We start from the raw sequence: 19,820 nt of genomic DNA, 5'->3' as shown, positions 1-19,820 counted from the left end.
AGGCTCATGGGCACACGGGCACAGACAGCCTCCCACGCCAGGCAGGGATACAGAACAAGGAGTCGCGGTCAGGGGGTGACGAGAGGACCCTTGCTGGGGCACCCATCGTGGGGCACAGAAGCCGAACAGGGACAAAAGGGAGGACTTGCTTCAAGAGACTGGCCAGCAGTGGGGGTTGGAAGGGGGTCAGCGAGGACAGCCCAGCACAGAAAGGTGGTGCGTCCCTGGTCGGGTGAACATGACCAGAGCAGGAGAGGGAGAGGCTGTGCCGACAAGAGGCAATACGAACGGGTTAATTAAACACGTAGATAAGCCTAATGTGATATACGTAACAAAACCTAAGAAGGATTTCAAAAGTTTACATACCTTATAAACTGACTCCAAGTCCAGCTGAGCCCCGCTTAAGCTGGGTGATGAAGCGATGAGATCCTGTTCTCGGAGAGTCTTCTCTCCATCACTTATCTAAAAGGAAACATATTTCTTATCACTTAAAAATTAAAACTCTTTCTTCAGTTTCAATAAAATACTTCCCTGTTCCAGGGAAGATACTATACTTTTTTGAAAAACGTTAAAACCTGATATGTCAAGTCATCCCTAATATTACTAAATCATTGCTATCATTAATGAAGCCCAAATAGGGAAGAAAACTCAATATACTTTCAAATTTCTACTCTGACAATCTCTGAGGGCACATATCAAAAGAACAGTAGCAGGGGAACAGAAAGTATTATAGTAAGAAAGAAGTTACAATAAAAATTAAGGTAACAGAGACTAAATATGAGCATGATCCCAATTTGGGATTATGTTAATTTATTAAAATCTCTATTTGCAGTTACGAGCGGTTTAACTATTTCTGAACTTTCTAGCCACATAAAACAATTCCAAACCTAAAGCACTAGTATTTGTAGGAACAACAATAGCTCTATTATCTCCTATAAGATTGACAGAGCTGAGTAGATACAAATTTTAAACTTCTGTACAGAAAAGTAAAAGATCTATACATGAAGATGAAATATAAATGACAAACTGTGGGAAACATTTATGTCATATGACAGCTGATTACTCTCAACACACCCCCTAAGTAGCAGGACGTAACAACTAGTAATCCAAAAGTAAACCGCAGCCAAGATTCATAGAAGTGAAAATAATAAAAGGAAATTAAAAATAATAATGTAGCATTATTTTCTACCTATTAAAATGGCAATAGTTAAAACGATTTTGAATCCACGGGGTTGGGACACTCTTTGTGCAGGGCACTTTGACAATGTACCTCATAAAGCCTTAAAACATGCAGACCCTAACAATTTTACTTCCAGAATTAAACTTAGTAACAGAACAAATACAGGAAAAATTTCTCTTCATCACAAAGTTATTTGGAATAATTTTTTTAAAAAACTAAATGCCCAACAACAGGTATTTGGTTAAATAAAGTGCAGTAGAAGTAGAACGTGACGTTTCAGTAAAGCAAGCTACATTATTCAGATCAAGCTCTCAGAGAAATCAAAGAAAACACACTGATAAAAATTTTTAAAGCATCTTCTTTAAAGCGCAGAGGATTAATATACAGAGTCAGGCCCACTTGAAGTGGGGTATCTAACAAGAGAGCCTCCTGCTCTAAAGCCATGGGTCTTCAATGAAATCGCAAGCCTTGAACTGGTTTTAAGGTTGTCCCTGCATCAAACGCCCCAGACACCTAGCAGAAGAAAACTCAGATCCTCTCTGGGGAACGTGCATTCACAGCCTGCCCCAGAGGACTCCTGCAGATACATTTTCACACAGCATCAGGCACACTGTATTTTATAACACGGCAAATAATAAAACATCGCTTCGTGAGCAAAAAGAAGAAAAAGACTCATAAAGTGCATAGGTAATAACTATGCTAGGATGCAAAAGGAAATAAAAGACAAGGGTAATGATATCCGTATGAATGGAAAAGTCTAAAAGGGGATCTGAGGAGGGGGTCGGGAGGGGAAAACAAGTCCAAGAGAAAGAGACTTTTATTTTTGCTAACTCTGGGAAAGCAACTTCAAAGAGACTCTGCCAAAAGTGGATAAACTACCCCCTCCTCTCTGGGGCCCTGAAGGACTAGGGACGGAAGAACCACAGGTTTCTCAGCCTTCATGTGAGGACAGACATGTGAGCAAAGAATCCTGCACTCTTCAGATCTACAGAGTAGAAATAATGAATAAAACTCTAAGGAATTCGATGTGTTTCTAAACTGTTCACCCAAAGTAACCAGGCGCATTCTGAATAATGTACATTCTATCTAAAATTAATGTCATTTCCTATGTTATAGCCTTTCAATAAATATGCTGTTTTTCCTTGGTGAATTAAAAACTTCATCCATTTGTCACACACATTCTAAACCTTCATTTATCTATTTAATAATAAACATAACTTAAAAGACCAAAGTAAGAGACTTCTCGCTGAAAAATGCAAGATGCCTGACTAAAACTTTGTTAATTATTATAAACTTCTACTGACTTATTTCAAATTTCTAAAATAATCTTGCTATTCTCTTCTGCTTTCAGTATAAAAACTACCGTGAAAAATACGAGCATATTTCATTTTCTCAAGCTCCCCTAATGAGGTTAACTACTGGATACCTAGGAAAAAATCATCCTCTCAAAGAGCAAGATAAGATTAAACAGCCTCCTGCTTCTAACAGAGGATCTTATGTAGGAGTGAAAACAGATTCAGTGGAATAATTGTAAGAGCAGAGCACAAGGACAGAAAGAGTGTAGCTTTTATAATTGCAGAGGCCTAAGTTCAAATCTTAACATGCAAATTAAGCTCTTTACACGCTGTTCCTTCACTGGTAAAGTGAAGAAAATATGTTTCATGTACTTTTTGTCTTAATCAAATCAAGTATGTAAACCGTCTAGAACAGGCCTAAATAGAGCAAGCCTTTAATAAATGGTAAGTATTTATTACTATTACTGGTGATGTACATTTTGATCAGCTTGTTTTCCTGGGCTTTTTCCAGGAATGCACGGAAAGGTTTCTGACCCATGTGATCAAGATGGTGAAGAAGGAAGAGCATGAGCTCACCTCCTACAAACACGCTAAAACTACACCTACATACAGAACAATCTCTCTGAGAAGGACCTGAAGACCTGCAGAACAGCTCTTGTGCAATTGAGGATATAAAGGAAAAAGCACACTGAGAAGGGCAGGAGGGGCAGAGACACCATCCAGTTAAGACCCACACCCCCAGTGCAGCAGGAGAAGACACCACAGACTCAGAGGTCCTCCCTAAGGAGCAAGGGCTTTGAGCCCCATATCGGACGCCTCAGACCTGGGGACTGGCACTGGGTGGGTGAGTCCACTTAACTAGCTTTGAGAACCAGCAGGGTTTACATGCGGGACAGCTGGAGGGCTATAGGAAACTGAAATTCCACTCTTAAAAGGGCTCACACACAAATTCACTCACTGGGAGTCCCAGCACAGAGTCAGGGTTTAAAAAGAGCCTGGTGTTCTAGACAGCTTGCCGGGGCCACCCCAGCAAACCCCAAGCCCACGCCAACTCCAGCACCAACCGACCCAAGTCGGCAGCCCCAGCATGTCCTGGAAAAGCCGCAGCCCACCCACACAGCAGCTCCACCCAGTCAGTCAAAGCAAAGCAGCACACACAGCCTACATTGAGGATACTGCTACATAAGACCGCACCTTCAAAACCAGGAGCGGTAACTGTTCCATCCAACTCACAGGGACAAATGCAGGAAGTCAAACAAAACAAGGAGACAGAGAGATTTCTTCCAAACAAAAGAACAAGATCAAATCCCAGAGAAAAACCCTAATGAAATGGAGATAAGTATCTTACCCGATAAAGAGTTCAAAGCAATGGTCACAAAGATGCTCACAGAACTCAGGAGAAGAATGGAGGAACCGAATGAGAACTTTTCAATGAAAAGAGTTTGAAAATATGGGGAAAAAAAATCAGAGCTAAAACATACAACAACTGAAATGAAAAATACACTAGAGGGAATAAACAGAAGATCAGATAATACGGAAGACCACATAAGCAACAAGGAAGTGAGACTAGTTAAACTCATCCAATCAGAACAGCTAAAAGAAAAAAGAATTTTTAAAAATGAGAACAGTTTAAGGAACTCTGGGACAACATCAAGAGCACTGACATTCACATGATAGGGTCCCAGAAGGGAAAAAGAGAAAGGGGCAGAACACTTAGTTCCAAAACAAAATGGCTGAAAAGTTCTCTATACTGGAGAAAGAAACATAATCCAGGTCCAGGACGCATGGAGTCCCAAACAAGATGAACCTGAAGAGGCCCACACCAAGACAGATAGTAATTAAAATGGGAAAATTTAAAGAGAGAGAATTTTAAAGCAGCAAGAGAAAAACATTGAGCCACATACAAAGGAACCCCCCATAAGGCTACCAGGTGACTTTTTGCAGCAACTCTGCCGGTCAGAAGGGAGTGGCATGATATATTTAAAGTGATGAAAGGGGAAAACATACAACCAAGAATATTCCACCCAGCAAGGCTCTCATTCAGAACTGAAAGAGAGGGAAAGAGCTTCCCAGACAAGAAAAAACTAGGAGTTCATTAACACTAAACCAGTCTTACAAGAAATGTTAGAGGGTTTTTAAGAAGAAAAGGCTATACTTAAAAATGAGAAAATACTCCCAGCTAAAGGCAAATATATAGTAGACAGTGGATTACCCACTTAAAAAGCTAGTATTAAGACTGAAAGAAAAAAGTTATAAAATCAACCATAATTATAATACACAGTTAAGAAATACACAAAGTAAAAAGATGTAAAATATGACATAAAACATGAAGGCGAAACAAAAATGTAATGCTTTTAGAATGCATTTGAACTCAAGCAAATATCAAGTTAAAACAAACAGCTCTCTCTCTCTATATATATATATATGTCAACATATATGAACCTCATGGTAATGACAAACCAAAACCGTACAAGAGATACACAAAAAATAAAGGAATCCAAACATAACACTGAAGAAAAACATCAAACTACAAGAGAAGAGAACAAGAGAAGAAAGGAACAGAGAAGAACCACAAAAACAACCAGAAAACAACAACAAAATGGCAATAAGTATATACCAATCAACAGTTACTTTAGAGGGTAAGGTATAGCTCCAGTGGTAGAGTGCATGCTTAGCATGCAAGAGGTCCTGGGTTCAATCCCCTGTACCTCCACTAAAATAAATAAGCCTAATTACCTCCCTTCCCAAATAAAAATAATTAAATAAAACAATAATAAATAAATAAAACATTTAATTATCTCCCCCCTACCAAAAACAAACAAACAAAAAATACTTAAAATTAAAATGAACTAACCTCTCAAATAAAAAGATATAAGGTGGCTAAATGGATAAAAAACAGTAAGACCTATCTAATAGACTCCCTACAAGAGACTCACTTCAGATCTAAAGAGACACACAGGCTGAAAGTGAAGAGATGAAAAAAGATATTCCATGAAAACGAAAAGAAAGCTCGGGTAAATAATCTTACATCAGATGAAAGATTTCTTGAAACAAAGACCATAACAAAAGACAAAGGACACTACATAACAATAAACAGGTCACTCCAATAAGAAAATATATTATTTGTAAATACTTATGAACCCAACATAGGAGCATGTAAATATATAAAGCAAATATTAACAAACATAAAGGGAGAAACTGACAGTAATACAGTAATAGTAGGGGACTTTAAGACCCCACTTACATTAATGGATAGACAGAAAATCAGTAAGGAAACAGTGACCTTAAACAACACATTAGACTAGATGGACTTGGTAGGCAGATAGATAGATAGATAGATAAAACATTCCATCCAAAAGCAGAAGAATGCACATTCTTTTCAAGGGCACATGGAACATTCTCCAGGATAGATCACATGCTAGGCCCCAACACAGGTCTCAATAAACTAAAATAGACTGAATTCCCAGCAAGCACCTCTTCTGACAACAACAGTATGAAACCTGAAATCAGTTACAAGAAGAAAATTAGAAAAGCAAGAACACATGGAGGCTGCACAACATGCTACTTGTTGAATATGTTTGAAAACATTTCCTAAATTTCTTGGAATAGTTTGAGGACAGGTATTAACTCTTAAGTATCTGGTAGAATTCCTCTGTGAAGCCAGCTGGTCCTGGACTTGTGTTTTTTGATTACTGATTCAATTTCATTACAGGTAATTCTGTTCAGATTTTCTATTTCTTTCTGATTCAGTTTTGGAAAATTGTGTATGTCTAGGAGCTTATCCATTATTTCTAGGTTGTCCAATTTGTTAGCATATAATTGTAGTAGTCTTTTATTACTGTACTTCTGTGGTATTGTTTGTAAATTCTCTTTCATTTGTGATTTTATCTATTTGGGTCCTTTCTTTTTTTTTTTTTTTTTTTTTTTTTTTTTCCTCCTTGATGATTCTGGCTAATGGTTTGTCTATTTTATTTATCTTTTCACAGAACCAGCTTTACTTTCATTGATCTTTTCTATTTTTTTTTTTTAGTGTCTATTTCATTTATATCCCCCCTCTTTTTTTTTTTGAAATTGAAGTTTAGTTATTTACAGTATTGTTAGTTTCTGGCAACTGAAGTTATCTGAAGTGGGTTCCCCATCTCCAGTTTTCCTGTGAACTAAGTTAATCAAGTCTATGAAATCTGCAACTGTTTCTTTAATTCCAAACTATTTATTTCAAGCACCCAGTTAATTGGCAGAATGCCTACGTCTTCACACAGCTTTCTATTACTGAGCTTCAAATTTTCTGCTTTATGACATCTCCCTTATGTTGTCTTCTGCAATAACCTTTTGGTGCACAATTAAAGGCCTCCAAACTCAATCTGTTTAGGCTCCAACTGACAAATGTCTTGAAAAAAAACAAAAGAAAGTCATTTTCCCTCCCACTTTTACAATGCAGCCCAGTAGAAAATTGTTCAACTTTACTTAGTTCTGAGTTTTTTAACTATGCAGCATTTTGGATATTTTCAAGATCAGTGGAAGAGAGGCAGCCAAACTCCAATTTCATGAAAGACGGGATACAATGGAAGCTTTCCAACATAAGCAGCTAACAGTAGGATATTACAAAAATAAGGCTCTACTTAGCTGAAGAGGAAAGGAAGAAACCTGCTTAGAGTCAATATTGACCAGTGGTAAAGTCGTATGTATTCAAGCAAATGGAGAATGAAATAAAAGAGTAGGAGAAAATAAGGTCGTAAAAAAAAATGAGTTGTTTACATTTTCTCTTATGGGCCATGGGAAATCAAATCTTTGGAAATCCAGCTTTTTAATAACTTAGGTGTGATTAAATTTATATTTCTATTGTATATTTCAAATCCAAGCAGACAGGAGAACACTACATATTTTTTGTGCCTGGACGAAGGGAAAGGAGATGTTTATTCCAAAAGACGCTCAAATACATGTATCTGTAACTGAAAATATTAGAAATCAGTTTTATGGCTTTGAAAAAGGTGTCCTATTTGTTGACCGAATTCAACAATTTCAGTTCTTTAGAAAATTATTCCATCATCTGAGGCTGTGGCTGGCAGGATACTCCAGCATCAGAGTATCTCTGTCACCTCCTCTCTGCCTTTTTGTCTTTTAGATTCAGTTGAAATACTATTAGCTCAATGATGCCTTCCTAGATTAACCCAGCCCACAGCAATATCCTCTTTACTTTTTTCGTAACTCTCACTGACTCCATCAAATATTTTACCTTGTTCTGTTTCTGAAGTCTCTTCCTGCTCTCCCAAGCTATAAACATGTTCGTGCAAACCCTCCAGCACACACAACCTAATGCTGGATACACATAAAGCATGTATTAAACATTGGCTATCAAGTAATATAAAGGACAGCCATGGCTCCAGAATTTCTATGTAGCATGGACTTTCAGAGTAGAGTTCTGGCAGCTTGGGGACCGATCTAAAGGACACATTTGCCTAGCAAGCATACTTCTTACAAACTGTGTGTTAATTTAGGGTACCCTGGTAGGAAGGGGGTTGTAGATTCAGGTTCTTCAAAGCCACCTCCTGATGCTGAGACACTCAGACAAGTGTCCCCATCACCTCATACAGACACTACTCACCCATTCATCCTACTTCAAGTCCTCCCCTCCTTTATACCCTCAACTCAACTTACAGTTCCACCCCTAATTACACTCCTAAATGTTCAATGCTTCATCTGCACTTACGATGTGGACTCAAATACAGGAAGAGGCCATGACACCACCCCGCAGGGACATCCAGCTCTCTGACTCTCAGGGACGCCCACCCTAGGGCAGGACAGGAAGCAGCACCGCCTGCACCGGCAGGCCACTCCTCTGGGCCCCGCCCATTCACAGCCCTCCTTCCACTCCTCTGCAGCAGAAATAGGAGGAAAGAGCTCATTTCAGCCATGAGGAACCTACAACATTAATGTGAGCCTCTCTGTAACAGCCATCATTCTCATAATATTATAAGTATGTATCCTATCCACACTGTATTATATTATATAATACAATCTCCCTCCAAAGCCTGAATCCTCCCCTATGTCAGCGTAGACATTTTCATTCTACGGCCTCAAAATTGCAGAAAGAGAGTGAATACACTGAATTCATACATTGTTCTCTGCAATGAACTTAACACCGATCTTTTATTCAAAATATCAGCCACTTGGTTCCTTATCTATGTTTTCCCTGCTACTGTTACTTTTAAGCTACCAAAAAGGGCAAAATGATTAATTATTACTTCTCTTTTATAGAAAAATCAGTAAGAGCAGCCTTGGAAATTTACAAGGGGAGTTTATGCTACATCTCATTCACTTTTTTTCTTGCCTCCAGGAAGATCATTACGACCCAGAAGTGATACCGCTTAAGGAATCCAGGAAGCTGAGCAGCAAATGTAAACAGCTGTGCATGGGTTTGCTTTCACCCACGATTCTCCTATTTCTTAAGCAAAGTGTTACAATAGCAGCAAATGTGTCTGCCAACACAAAGGGGTTTTCTTAGGCCTCAACTGTCCTCCTTCCCTGGACTTATAAAATGGTTTTTTATTTTCAGTCTTTCAGTAAGAAATAACTTCAACAGATTTGCCACATAAATTAAAGTCTCTCTCCCTTACCTACCATAATCCAAACTCCGTACATTAAGAGCCAATACAAAGCTATTAAATGCTGAAAATAAAAAAAAATAAAAATCTGCAACCATTTCAAAAAGGCACACAAAAGTCAAGGTGCCTGTATGGTATGGGGTCTAACTGATGACTGCTTTTACTCATTTATCAATACCCCTTTCTACTTAAGAAAGTGCCTTAAATAGCCCGTCGCACCTCACAGTGCCCTGAACACATCTCTCAGTTCACTATTTCTTAGCTCAACTGACGTTAGCAAGAAGAAAGGGCTAGACACAATCTAGTCTATATGAAATAAACGCAGTAATTCGGTCTACTTTAAATTCTGGCAAACTCTGACGGGGTAAGAGCACTGTATAATAAAAAGGTATCTCTGGGACTAAGAAGACCTCAAAGGACCCTGAGGCTCCTGGCAGGTCTCAGGGATGTGGCAAGCCACTCTTCCTCAAAACTAAAAAGCCGTAAACGTCTCAGCGAGCTCTTTCCAAGCAGCTCCAGCAATCAAATTTCCAAAAGGGCGAAACCATTTATCAACAGCTTTCCCATTTCTGCCCCCTCTGAGTAATCTGCTCTCCCTCAGAGTTCTCTCTCTACTCACCTAATTATCAGAATCTCATTTTTCATACTATGAGCCATAGTTTTGAGTCAGATTATTTTCACTACATTTCATAGTCTTTCCAAATCACGGAAGGGTTGTTTGAGGGTACTTTGTTTTGTTTTCAGCTCAAATTCAAGAAACCAAAAGCTCAAGTTTAGCTATCGATTTCAGCTATCTATTACTGCATTACAAATGACCCCAAAGCTTAAAACAATAATCATTTTATTCTATCTCCCAATTTTATTGCTCAGAAACTAGGACAGGATATAGCTGGCAATTCATCTGCTCCATGTGGCCTTAAATGGGGTTACAGGGGGCACAGAGCTAGTGAAGAGATGAATTTGAAGAGTCCAAGGGGGCATCGCGCACATGTCTGGCCCTGTGGTGGGGACTGTTTCAGCGCTGGGCTCAGCTGGCACTGCTGAGGCACGAAACACAGTCTCTTCAGCTTGGCAGCTGCTGGTTTATGCTAGTTTCAGAACAGATCTGCCCTGCAAGTCAGTTTAGCAATTCTAGTTTGACTTCTTACAGGGTATCTCGAGCAGGACTCCCAAGAAAGTGCGTCAGACTCAGGAGGTGGAAGCTGCCAGTTCTCCAGGTCTGCACCCAGACACGGGTGGCCTGCCACTCCCACCACATTCCAGGGGTCAAAGGACCTGCAGGAGCAAAACCCACAGCTCTCTATTTCCCTTAATCCTCTTACACAGTAACTTGCTTTTCATCTTCTGGGAGCTAGAAAATAACTGAATTTTAAAGTAACTTCTTTTACCCTCTGAATTAAACTGTAAAAAGTGCTCACGGTCGCAGATCACCCACTTGTCAAACACTTATCCGTACATATCCCTAACCCCTCACGTGACACACAAAACAGCAAGATTTGGACTCAAATCTGTGCTTATTCATTGTAATAAAACTCTTAATATTCCTAATTCTGTTGGCTTATCTTATATGACTGAAGTTCTTATAATTTTTTGTTAGTGTGCATGTACTTGGAGCCATCATTTTTAAATGACTCAAAGGGATGTTGGGGGAAAGAACCCAGCATTCTCCACATACACCATCTATTGTGAATCTCGCGCAGAAGTTAGACTGGCAACTAAAAATAAAAACATTAATATGAGTTAGCACTCACTGTGTGCTTACCACCTGCCAGGCACTACTCTAAGCACCTTACATATATTACCTTATTGAAGCCTCCCAAACTTCTGGAGGGAGCACTGTTACATTTTCTATTTGCAGGCAAGGAAACCAAATGGGAAAAGAGAAACTAGTCAGTGGCAGCGCCGTATGCCACTCAGGGGGTGGGGGGCCCGGCACAGACCCTGCGCTTTTCACCCCTGGGCCAGATGCCCTCGGATTCTCCCCACCGAAACAGCACACTGCCCTTGATCCAGTGCAGGTCAAAGCAGGATTCAGACCCTGCCCCTCAGACCCCCTTTCCTGACACCCTAGGTCTCCAATGCAAAACCCCAGACATTTTCTGTTACTGAGCCTTTTGCATCTGACTCAGATTTTAGGGGTAATGCAGTTTATACTCTGCTTTCCCTTGTCTTAACCTTAAATCAGCCACAGACACTTGACCAGTCTATGAATAGTCCTCTGTCTTTGCTCTTCCTGAGACAAAGACAAGCTAAAGAGAATGCAAAGACTAGGATTCAAATTCTTGCCCAGTTTTTGAGCTAAGATGCTCCCCCAGCTTCCAGGCATCAACGCTGACCCATACCTGTGGACTACTTCCTGCCACGACACTCAGATCTGTTAAGGGAAAGATGTGATCAACTGTGAGAAGTCGCAGACCCGTCCGAAACACCGGCCTGTTTCTGCACTTGGTTTGAATGCACATGCACAGGGCTGCATGGGCCCCCTTGCGCTGTCTGACTCACAGTAAGGGGTAAAAAGAGCCAGTAAAAAAAAAATCAGAGACCCAAAGGACCAACAAAGTTATGACCAGAGACTCTAATGAGCTCAGTAAAAAAGCCAAACAAAGTTCAAGTCTTCAACTCTGGGAATAATTAAATTCATAATGACATTGTATATATCAAGTCAAGTCCTCGGCGCACAGCGCTTGTGGATTACCCAGCCCTGCGTTACACGGAAAGTCTATGGATTACTACTGGTATTTGTTACTCCTTAAGTTTATGTCTTCATTAGTTTGACAAGTTGATTTTAAATAACAAAAGCCATCTTTGAAAGGTCCATTTAGACTTGCACAGATAATCAGCATCTGCCTCTAATCAAACCGAGATGATTAGCAAATTAAACTAATTAGCATTTTGCATAATTTAAGCAAAGTATGCTTCTTAGGTTTAAGAAGGTGAAACGGTGAATTTATCAGTTAGATATTTCTTTACATCTTTATTGATTATATAATTTTACCACATATAGTTAAAAGAAACATAAATTAAGAGCTAAAACCTAGCATTTCACAACATTTAGGCTAATTCTGTCATTTGAGGCAAATTAACACAATGCCCAGAAGAGAAGAAAAATTCATATTTTATTTCAATTTTCTCCATCAACTCCTCCAGAGGTCAATTTTACCCAAACTAAATTCAAATAGCATTTTTTTTAAAAAAAAGTTTTCTTTGTTCTAGTTCTGTAAAAAATGTCATGAGTGTTGACAGGGGTTGCACTGGATCTGTGGATGGCTTTGGGTAGCACGGACATTTTAATGGTGTTGATGCTTCCAGTCCAAGAGCACAAGACATCTTTCCATTTCTTTGCATCATCTTCAATTTCCTTCACCAATGTTTTACAGTTTTCAAAGTATAGGTAACCCCCTTGGTTAAGTTTATTTCTAGGTATTTTGTTGGTTTTTGATAAAATAGAAATGTTTATGCCAGTTATAAAATTCTGGTATTTGAAGTGAAAAGGAAAAAAAAGCAAATGGCAAAATATCTTTCTTTCTAATGGCTGAGTTGTATTCTATTACATATATATATATGCTGCATCTTCTTTATCCATTCATCTATTGATGTGCACCTAAGATCTTCCATATCTTGGCAATTATAAAGAATGCTGCTGTTAATAGCAGGGTGTATGTATCTTTTTGAATTAATTCTTATTTTGTGGTTGGCTTTATTCCTTTAATAACTATGTAAGTCTAGAGCTCTAAACATTCTTAGAAACAATGAACAGTACATACATGTAAATTTTTTTAAATATGTGCGGTATATTGTGTTTACGTATTTACATGCAATATACTGTATATGTGCAGTCAAACTGTAACAATTCTACCTAATAAAACTGAAAAATGAAAAAAAAAAAAAAAAAAGGAAGGAAGGAAGGAGGAGAGAGGGAGGGAGGGGACATTTTAGCCATCCAGTAATGCAGAAGCCAAAGTTAACGTCACTAGGCATTCAAGCACACAGTTTTAAAGAAAAGCACTCATAAAAAGGTGTGCAACCTGTCAGTTTTCTTTGTCAGACAAAGAGAAACCAGCACACAGTAAGGCAGCCAAGCTGCTGTCACAACAAACCAAGCTAGCCCATTACTTTCACCTACAGCAACCACATTGTCTAAAAGAAAGAGTGACGCTGACTTTTTTAAAAAACTATTTCCTCTCTTCACTGACCCAAAACACCCCATTAGCTAACAAAACAAAAGTAAGCAACTCTGGGATTTGATGAACATTAGTCAGGTAATAAATAGCAAGCGATTAAGGGCCAGTGAAGGAAGCATGTATGATTTCTAACATGTACTGAAGCCAGCTTCGGATGAAGATGTGGTCTTGGAGACAGCCCCTCTATTCTAGAATCAATCCTCTTGCCAAAAAAAGAAAGAAAAAAAAAAGAGGCAGCAAATTGGAAAGCACTTTTCCCATGACTACAGACAGCAACCTACTAAAAACTTCAAATAAATCATATCTTTATCCTGCTATAAATTCTGCCCAAACTGTAGCTCTCCATTTATGTGCGTGTGTGTACGCATGCCTGTATGTCAGAGGAAGTGGTAAATAAAAAGAAAAAAAGAAATCATGCCAAGGTTATATTCAAAAGGGACACTAAAACGAATTCTAATCCATTTTCAAGGGTATAGAACAAACGAAACAAAAAAATAAGACAGAGTAAAATGAACAAGGGACTGTCCTCTCCAAATCCAAATTCCAGTCCATCTGTACACAGATCCTACTGAATCTCTGAACACCCTGTATCTGGAAAACCCAGACAACAGCTCTGACATACACCCATCAACCAAACAGTACCTAAGTTGTCTCTTGAAGGACTTGCTCAAGTGGAAGTATCTTTAATACAACTTACAGTGCTCCGCATCTCCAGGCCCTCAGAAAACAGCAGTCAGCTCACTGACTGGAAAAAAATCAAGCCTACATCCAGAAAGGCTGCTTTTTTTTAAGCATTTCATAGTGGGCCTCAATTAGGCAAGGAATCGACAGCCTAATTCGGAGCAACTGGGGCTCTGAAGTGATATGACATACATCCAGATGAAAATACTGATTTCTCGTAACCCTTAAAATACCAACAGGACAACTAAAATGCAAATGGAAACAGTTCAAACTCTAGGTATTTGGTGCCTAACATTTGGTCTTACTCATTTACTATTTAATAAACCCCTCTGACCATTTACTACTGAAGCAGAAGGAAGAAACATGAACACTTGCCCAGCGAGAACTCCATCTCGGCACTCTGCCGCCTACACTGCCTGGACTGCGGAGGTAAAGCCCAGTGCTCCAGCTCCCCCACATGACACTTCCAGAGCATAACAGTCCTGCACGGAGAAAAGAAACACGCCACAAGCAGCCAGCGTCCTCAGCAGAAACCGGCAAGTACAAGATTCAATTTCAGTATCATTGTCCCTCATTTAGCCCCTTCTCAACCTAATCAAAGGAAAATACACTCAACCAAGAGTTTCTAAGTCCCAAAAGATGAAGGAATTATATAATTGGAAAGCAGAGAAGAAAGGGGAAGGTGAAGCTGCTGTACTAAAGTTTGCATCACAGCGGTATTAATAGTCAAGAAAAATGAGAGCGTTCTGTAAAAACCTTAAAGTGAATTATATACAGTTGGCACTTGAACAACACAGGTTTAAACCACGTAGCACCACTGACGTGGGAATTTTTTTTACAGTTCTGCACTATCTATGGTCTGTTGAGTCCGAGGATGGGAAGCTGCAGATTCGGCCAACTGTAAAGCTTTAAGTGGATGCGTGACTGCGAGAATAGGGCAGAGACCATCGTCTCCGCCCCCCGCGTTGTTCAAGGACCAACTGTAATGATCACCAAAATTAATTCTAAGGTTACAACTGACCAGAGCTTCAAAAACCAAATGCCTCTGCTAATTAGATCACTTGCTTAATTTTAAACATTCAATAAAATTTTAAAGTTAGAAGTATTGCCCAGTTTTGGTTTTATATGCATTATCGAAGTGCTTAATAAATAATAAGATTAGCTAACTGTAAGTATTTACTGCATGCCAAGCATTATGCAGTTTACACAGATAACTTCACTCAGTTTCACAACAATCCTGTGAGGGATAAACTATGATGTTCTCTACTCTATGGAGAAGAACATGAGGCTTTGAAAAGTTAGGTAACTTACCCAGGGGCATAAGAAATCCACTAAGAGATTAATTTTCCCAGGTCTTCTCACTCATACCCTCTCCCTCAGCAATCTTCTTTCTGATCATTTCAAATATTACTGTCATGTGGTATTTTGATTATATACTTCCAACCACAACTTCTTGAACACAGCTGAACATTTTGAATTGTCCACTGCCTGTTTTACTTGGCCCACCAGCATTCACAAGCAATACCTTCAGAACCAAAAGTACTTTCCTATCCCAAACACATTCCCCTATCTCTACCTTCCCTATGTCACTGGCATTACACTATTCTTGTATTCTATGTACCAAAAAGCTTGAAGGCATCCTCGATTCACATTCCTTTAGTCATCAAACCTTCAGGCTACTTCCATATCAACTACTGAACTTGCCCACTTCTTCCCACTGCCACAGCCTTGGCTACAGTTCAGACCCTCACTCAGGTCTTCATGTGATCAGTCATTCACTCAACAAATTCTCATCCTTAAAAAAGAAACTGGCAAAATCCTAAAAGAGTTCCACCATAAGTCTTGACATCCTATCACTTGACGATCCTTTTTTCTTCTTTAATTTTTAATTTTAAAATTAGAGACTCACAAGAAGTTGCAAAGAGGATACAGAGAGGTCCCATGTACCCTCCCCGCCACGTCCCTCAAGGGCCCCATCTTTCACAACCATCCCACAATAGCTAGACCAGGACCACAACTAGTACGATGTGCGGGTCCACCTCCCTGCCACCGCATCACATCTGTTGATCTGTGAGACAACCACGAGTGACAGGAGTTATTTTTACCCTGAGGGTCTTAGTGCTAATTAATTCATCTCATTAATTAATAGACTTTAATACACTCATTCTCATGTGCGGTTAGCAGGCAGGTTCACCAACAGATGCGTGAAGAGGTGTCAGTATTACCTGGCAGTCACACATCTCAGATTGGGTCTGGCCTCTCCACTTCCTCACTCAGTGGGCTCCTGCAGTCACCTTCATCACCCTGGGTTATAACCCGGCAGCCCAGGCCCCATAACCCTCCATCAATCCCCTCCTGCCCGGTCCGATCCTGTGAGCCTCACTTCCGCTCTCCCCCATAACCTAATGACAATGATAATGAAGGGATAAATTTGGAAGTTTGAGATTTGCAAATGTTACCCACTATATATAAAAATAGATTTTTAAAAAAGTTTCTTCACTGTATTTAATATCTTGTAATAACTTTTAAAGACAAAGAATATGAAAGTGAATATGTGTACATATGTGCATGACTGAGACATGATGCTGTGCGCCAGAAATTGACATATTGTAACTGACTATACTTCAATTAAAAAAATTTTTTTTCTAAAAAAAGTCAAGGACACGGGAAAGTCACTGCTGTCCAGAACTATCCGGTGCATCACCAGCACTGCAACACCCAGTCTCCATCATGGAACGCCAGTAGCACCCACCCTCACTGTCACAACCACCAAAATTCCAGAGAGATGTCCAGAATATCGGGCTGGGGAATAAATACAGCCCCAAGAGTCCAGAGCCCCTAGACTGAACTAAGAAGCTATCCTCCTAAAAGGCCCAACCTGAGACAACAGTGGACCTCCATAACTTTTCTTGTCCTGACCAGTTCAATTAATTTACCCCTATCTCAGAATAAAATCTACTCCTGGATTTTGGTTTACACTCATCTTTGAATATTACATGAGTCTCCGGTTGAACATGAACTAAAACATGTAATGTGATCAAAGAAATGTTTAAAAGAAGGGCCCAGAGAGAAAAGCAACAAGAGGTATGGAAAAGCCACGGGCCAGGTAACGAGCCCCGCACCTACAAGGCTGTGGGAAGGCAACGTCTTCCCGAGAGGCAGCGCACAAGTTACACTGCAAAAACTACTTATGGTATACTTAATGAATTTGGTTTCCATTTCTGCCAAAAATGGGCAGCTAAAATAAAACAGCTTAGTAAACTTTAAATCAGTGTTTTAATTTCCTACCTTGATGTAAATCTGTAATCTGTGTGTGTGTGTCCCTTCGATGGGCCATGTCAGCATCGACTCCACTTCATTTCAGGGCCAGTTAAGGGCTGGCTGGGAAGAAAACTGCTCACGTGCTGAGTAACAAGCTTTGTGATTTGCACACTGCAAAAAAATCTAGAGGTCTGATTTTGAGGTTCCAGCTCTATCCCTCAACTCTGGGGAGGTTATTTAACCTCTCTGAGCTTCAGTTTCCTCGTGGAGCTGTTATGAGAATTAAATTCTATAATCCCGGGAAGCTTAGTGCCTGGCACTCGGTAAACACACTGCAGTGTCAGCCACTAGTGACTAACTTTCTCCCTGTGTCTCCTTAGCTCACTGGGCAGACCAAAACCTCAGTAAGTTCATCCACAAGTATTCCTTCCCTAGGGAGCAAGGAATCTGTGCAAGTTCCGAAACAGTCCTCTGGTCTTCCCAGCATTCGTACAGAGGCCTCACTCCCTGGATCAGCTGAAGGAAGCTGGAACATACTGGCTACCAGGCTCTAATACAGACAACAGGAAGATGGTCTTCCCCAAAAGCTGCATGGGACTCAGACATTGGGAAAGCATACTTTAACCAAAGAAGAATAAAGGAAAGAAAACCAGACAGTTGGCAGGTATCAGTAACTAAAGAATTTAACGCCCTGTCAGGCTGCTTCAGTGGATGGGAGCAGCCGGATGCTTGCACTGATAGGACCTGGGCTAACTGGCCAACTGTCATTACTGCAACTACTTCCTCCTGCCTCTGTGACTCTGAGTTCACCGCCCAATGACCGGGAACACAGATGCTTTCCTCTGCAACTCCACTGGCCCTCCACAGCCCTGGTTCTCATTCTCATCCAAACACAAGGGTAAGGCGATCTGACCCAGCCTCTGAACTAGTCCATGATACGACTTCAGCTGAAAAGAATTAAATTTTCAGGGGTCCTCGGGGTAATAGGAAAAGGCTAGAAAGATTATGGAATGAAAAAATATAAACATTAAGAAACTAAGTGGCTTCTTTCGGGGAACACCTTCAGAAAACATGAGTACCACTTTACAATGTAAGTGTTTAACTACAGAAAATAGCAGAACACTAAAGATGGCATTTAGTAAAATTAATTTCATTCTCTTAGGATCTAAATAGTAACATATATCCTATATACATAACAGTATAACACAATCAGGGTATAGCTCTATATGTGGGCAACTCCAGCTAATTTACAGTCATACATTTTTCACAGGCAAAATTATAGACATGGAGTCATCAACCATGAGAATACAAGGGATTCTGTGTTCAAAAGCTGCAGGAAAATCTTTTAAAAGATGACTTTAGCAAGTTATTTTAAAAATTTTTTGCCTATGTTAATTTTAGCCTTCAAAGTCAATTCAGCCTGAAGTTTCACAGCCAGTCAGAGCATCTTTAGGTTTAAACTATCTTATAATGTGCAGAATCTAGTTTTGTAGCTTGGTAAGGAAAATCTAAATTCTGTGAACTTCTAAAATATTGCCACTAAAAATACACCATCTGCCATGGTGTATTTTTCACAACTATGTGCATAAGTGGTCAGGCCTCAATTAACTAGGAAATTCAGTGAAACTTTTCCTCATATACTATACTATAGCTACCCAGCAAACATATAAAATAATACAAGGCTGACTTCCGTAATTATTTGATGTCAAAAAACATTGTGAGAATAAAGGTATCATATTTGTGGAGTCTGTCTATGGAGAGGAAGCCCTGTTTTAATGCCTTTGTTTAAATCATCGGGAGAGAAGTTAAAGGTCCAGTTGTAACAGGAATACAAAGAGCTCTGTCTAAATCACAAATTTTCCTACATAGAATACAGAACAAAGTGAAATCTGCTAACCAGCAGAATCCATCAAATTCAGTTTATAGAAAAAGCTCATTTCATACATAACATGTATATGTATATACATACATAAAACATCTACTATTTAACCCCGAGAAAGGATAAGCAGTCCACACTACTGTACAGATCTTAAAGATTACCCAGTGCTCATGAAACAGAACAGAGGCAAATCTTTTGAACTGACTACTATTTTCTCTAAAAATTAACTCAAACATTTAGTCAGCTCTCAGAGAGAACACTGTGCTTGGAACCCTTAGACAATTCGACTCCAGTGTGCCTACTCCATGCTTTTGGACCATAAAGCAATTTGCTTCCCCACTCCGAAGATAAACGTGACCCTTCGTCTGATTATGCATCCTTTCCCTCGGTTCCTTTCAGGTCTGGAACTCCCGATGAGTGCTGAGAGTGTGGCTAACGGCCCGCTCCGCCCTCCGCCAGGCCCCTTTCCACTCCTGTCCCAGGCAATGCCTCGTCAGGAACCCTGCGAAGGCTTCCAGACTGCCACGCACGTGCTCCCCAGTGTGTTCCCTTCTTCCGCCTGTGTGTCCTGCCTCAGCTATGTCATCAGACGGCCTCCCTATTGGCTAAAATGGACCCTGTGTCAAAAGGAGAGATTAAAGGTACACATGTCTTCATTTTGCAGGCACCACATTAAAATCACTTTACAACTTATTAATGGTCTTATAATAACATGTAAACATATCACAGAGGGCAAGGTAT

General features: G+C 39.9%; 1 protein-coding gene across 2 annotated transcripts in view; it reads right to left on the bottom strand.

The window, feature by feature from the left end:
* The window catches only part of PRIM2 (DNA primase subunit 2), a 213,767-nt gene that overhangs the window by 177,997 nt on the left and 15,950 nt on the right, over positions 1 to 19,820 (bottom strand). For both annotated transcript variants that reach the window (XR_010376928.1, XM_010987784.3), the window contains exon 6: positions 367 to 462. Coding sequence is in view for 1 of the 2 variants with exons in the window: in XM_010987784.3 (XP_010986086.2) it covers positions 367 to 462 (96 nt within the window). In the remaining variant the exon portion in view is untranslated. The remainder of the gene's footprint in view (positions 1 to 366; positions 463 to 19,820) is intronic.

Source organism: Camelus dromedarius, chromosome 19 (assembly GCF_036321535.1).
Source record: "Camelus dromedarius isolate mCamDro1 chromosome 19, mCamDro1.pat, whole genome shotgun sequence".
Taxonomy (NCBI): domain Eukaryota; kingdom Metazoa; phylum Chordata; class Mammalia; order Artiodactyla; family Camelidae; genus Camelus; species Camelus dromedarius.
Note: the sequence above shows the minus strand (reverse complement) of the source record. Positions and strands in the feature narration are given on the sequence as shown.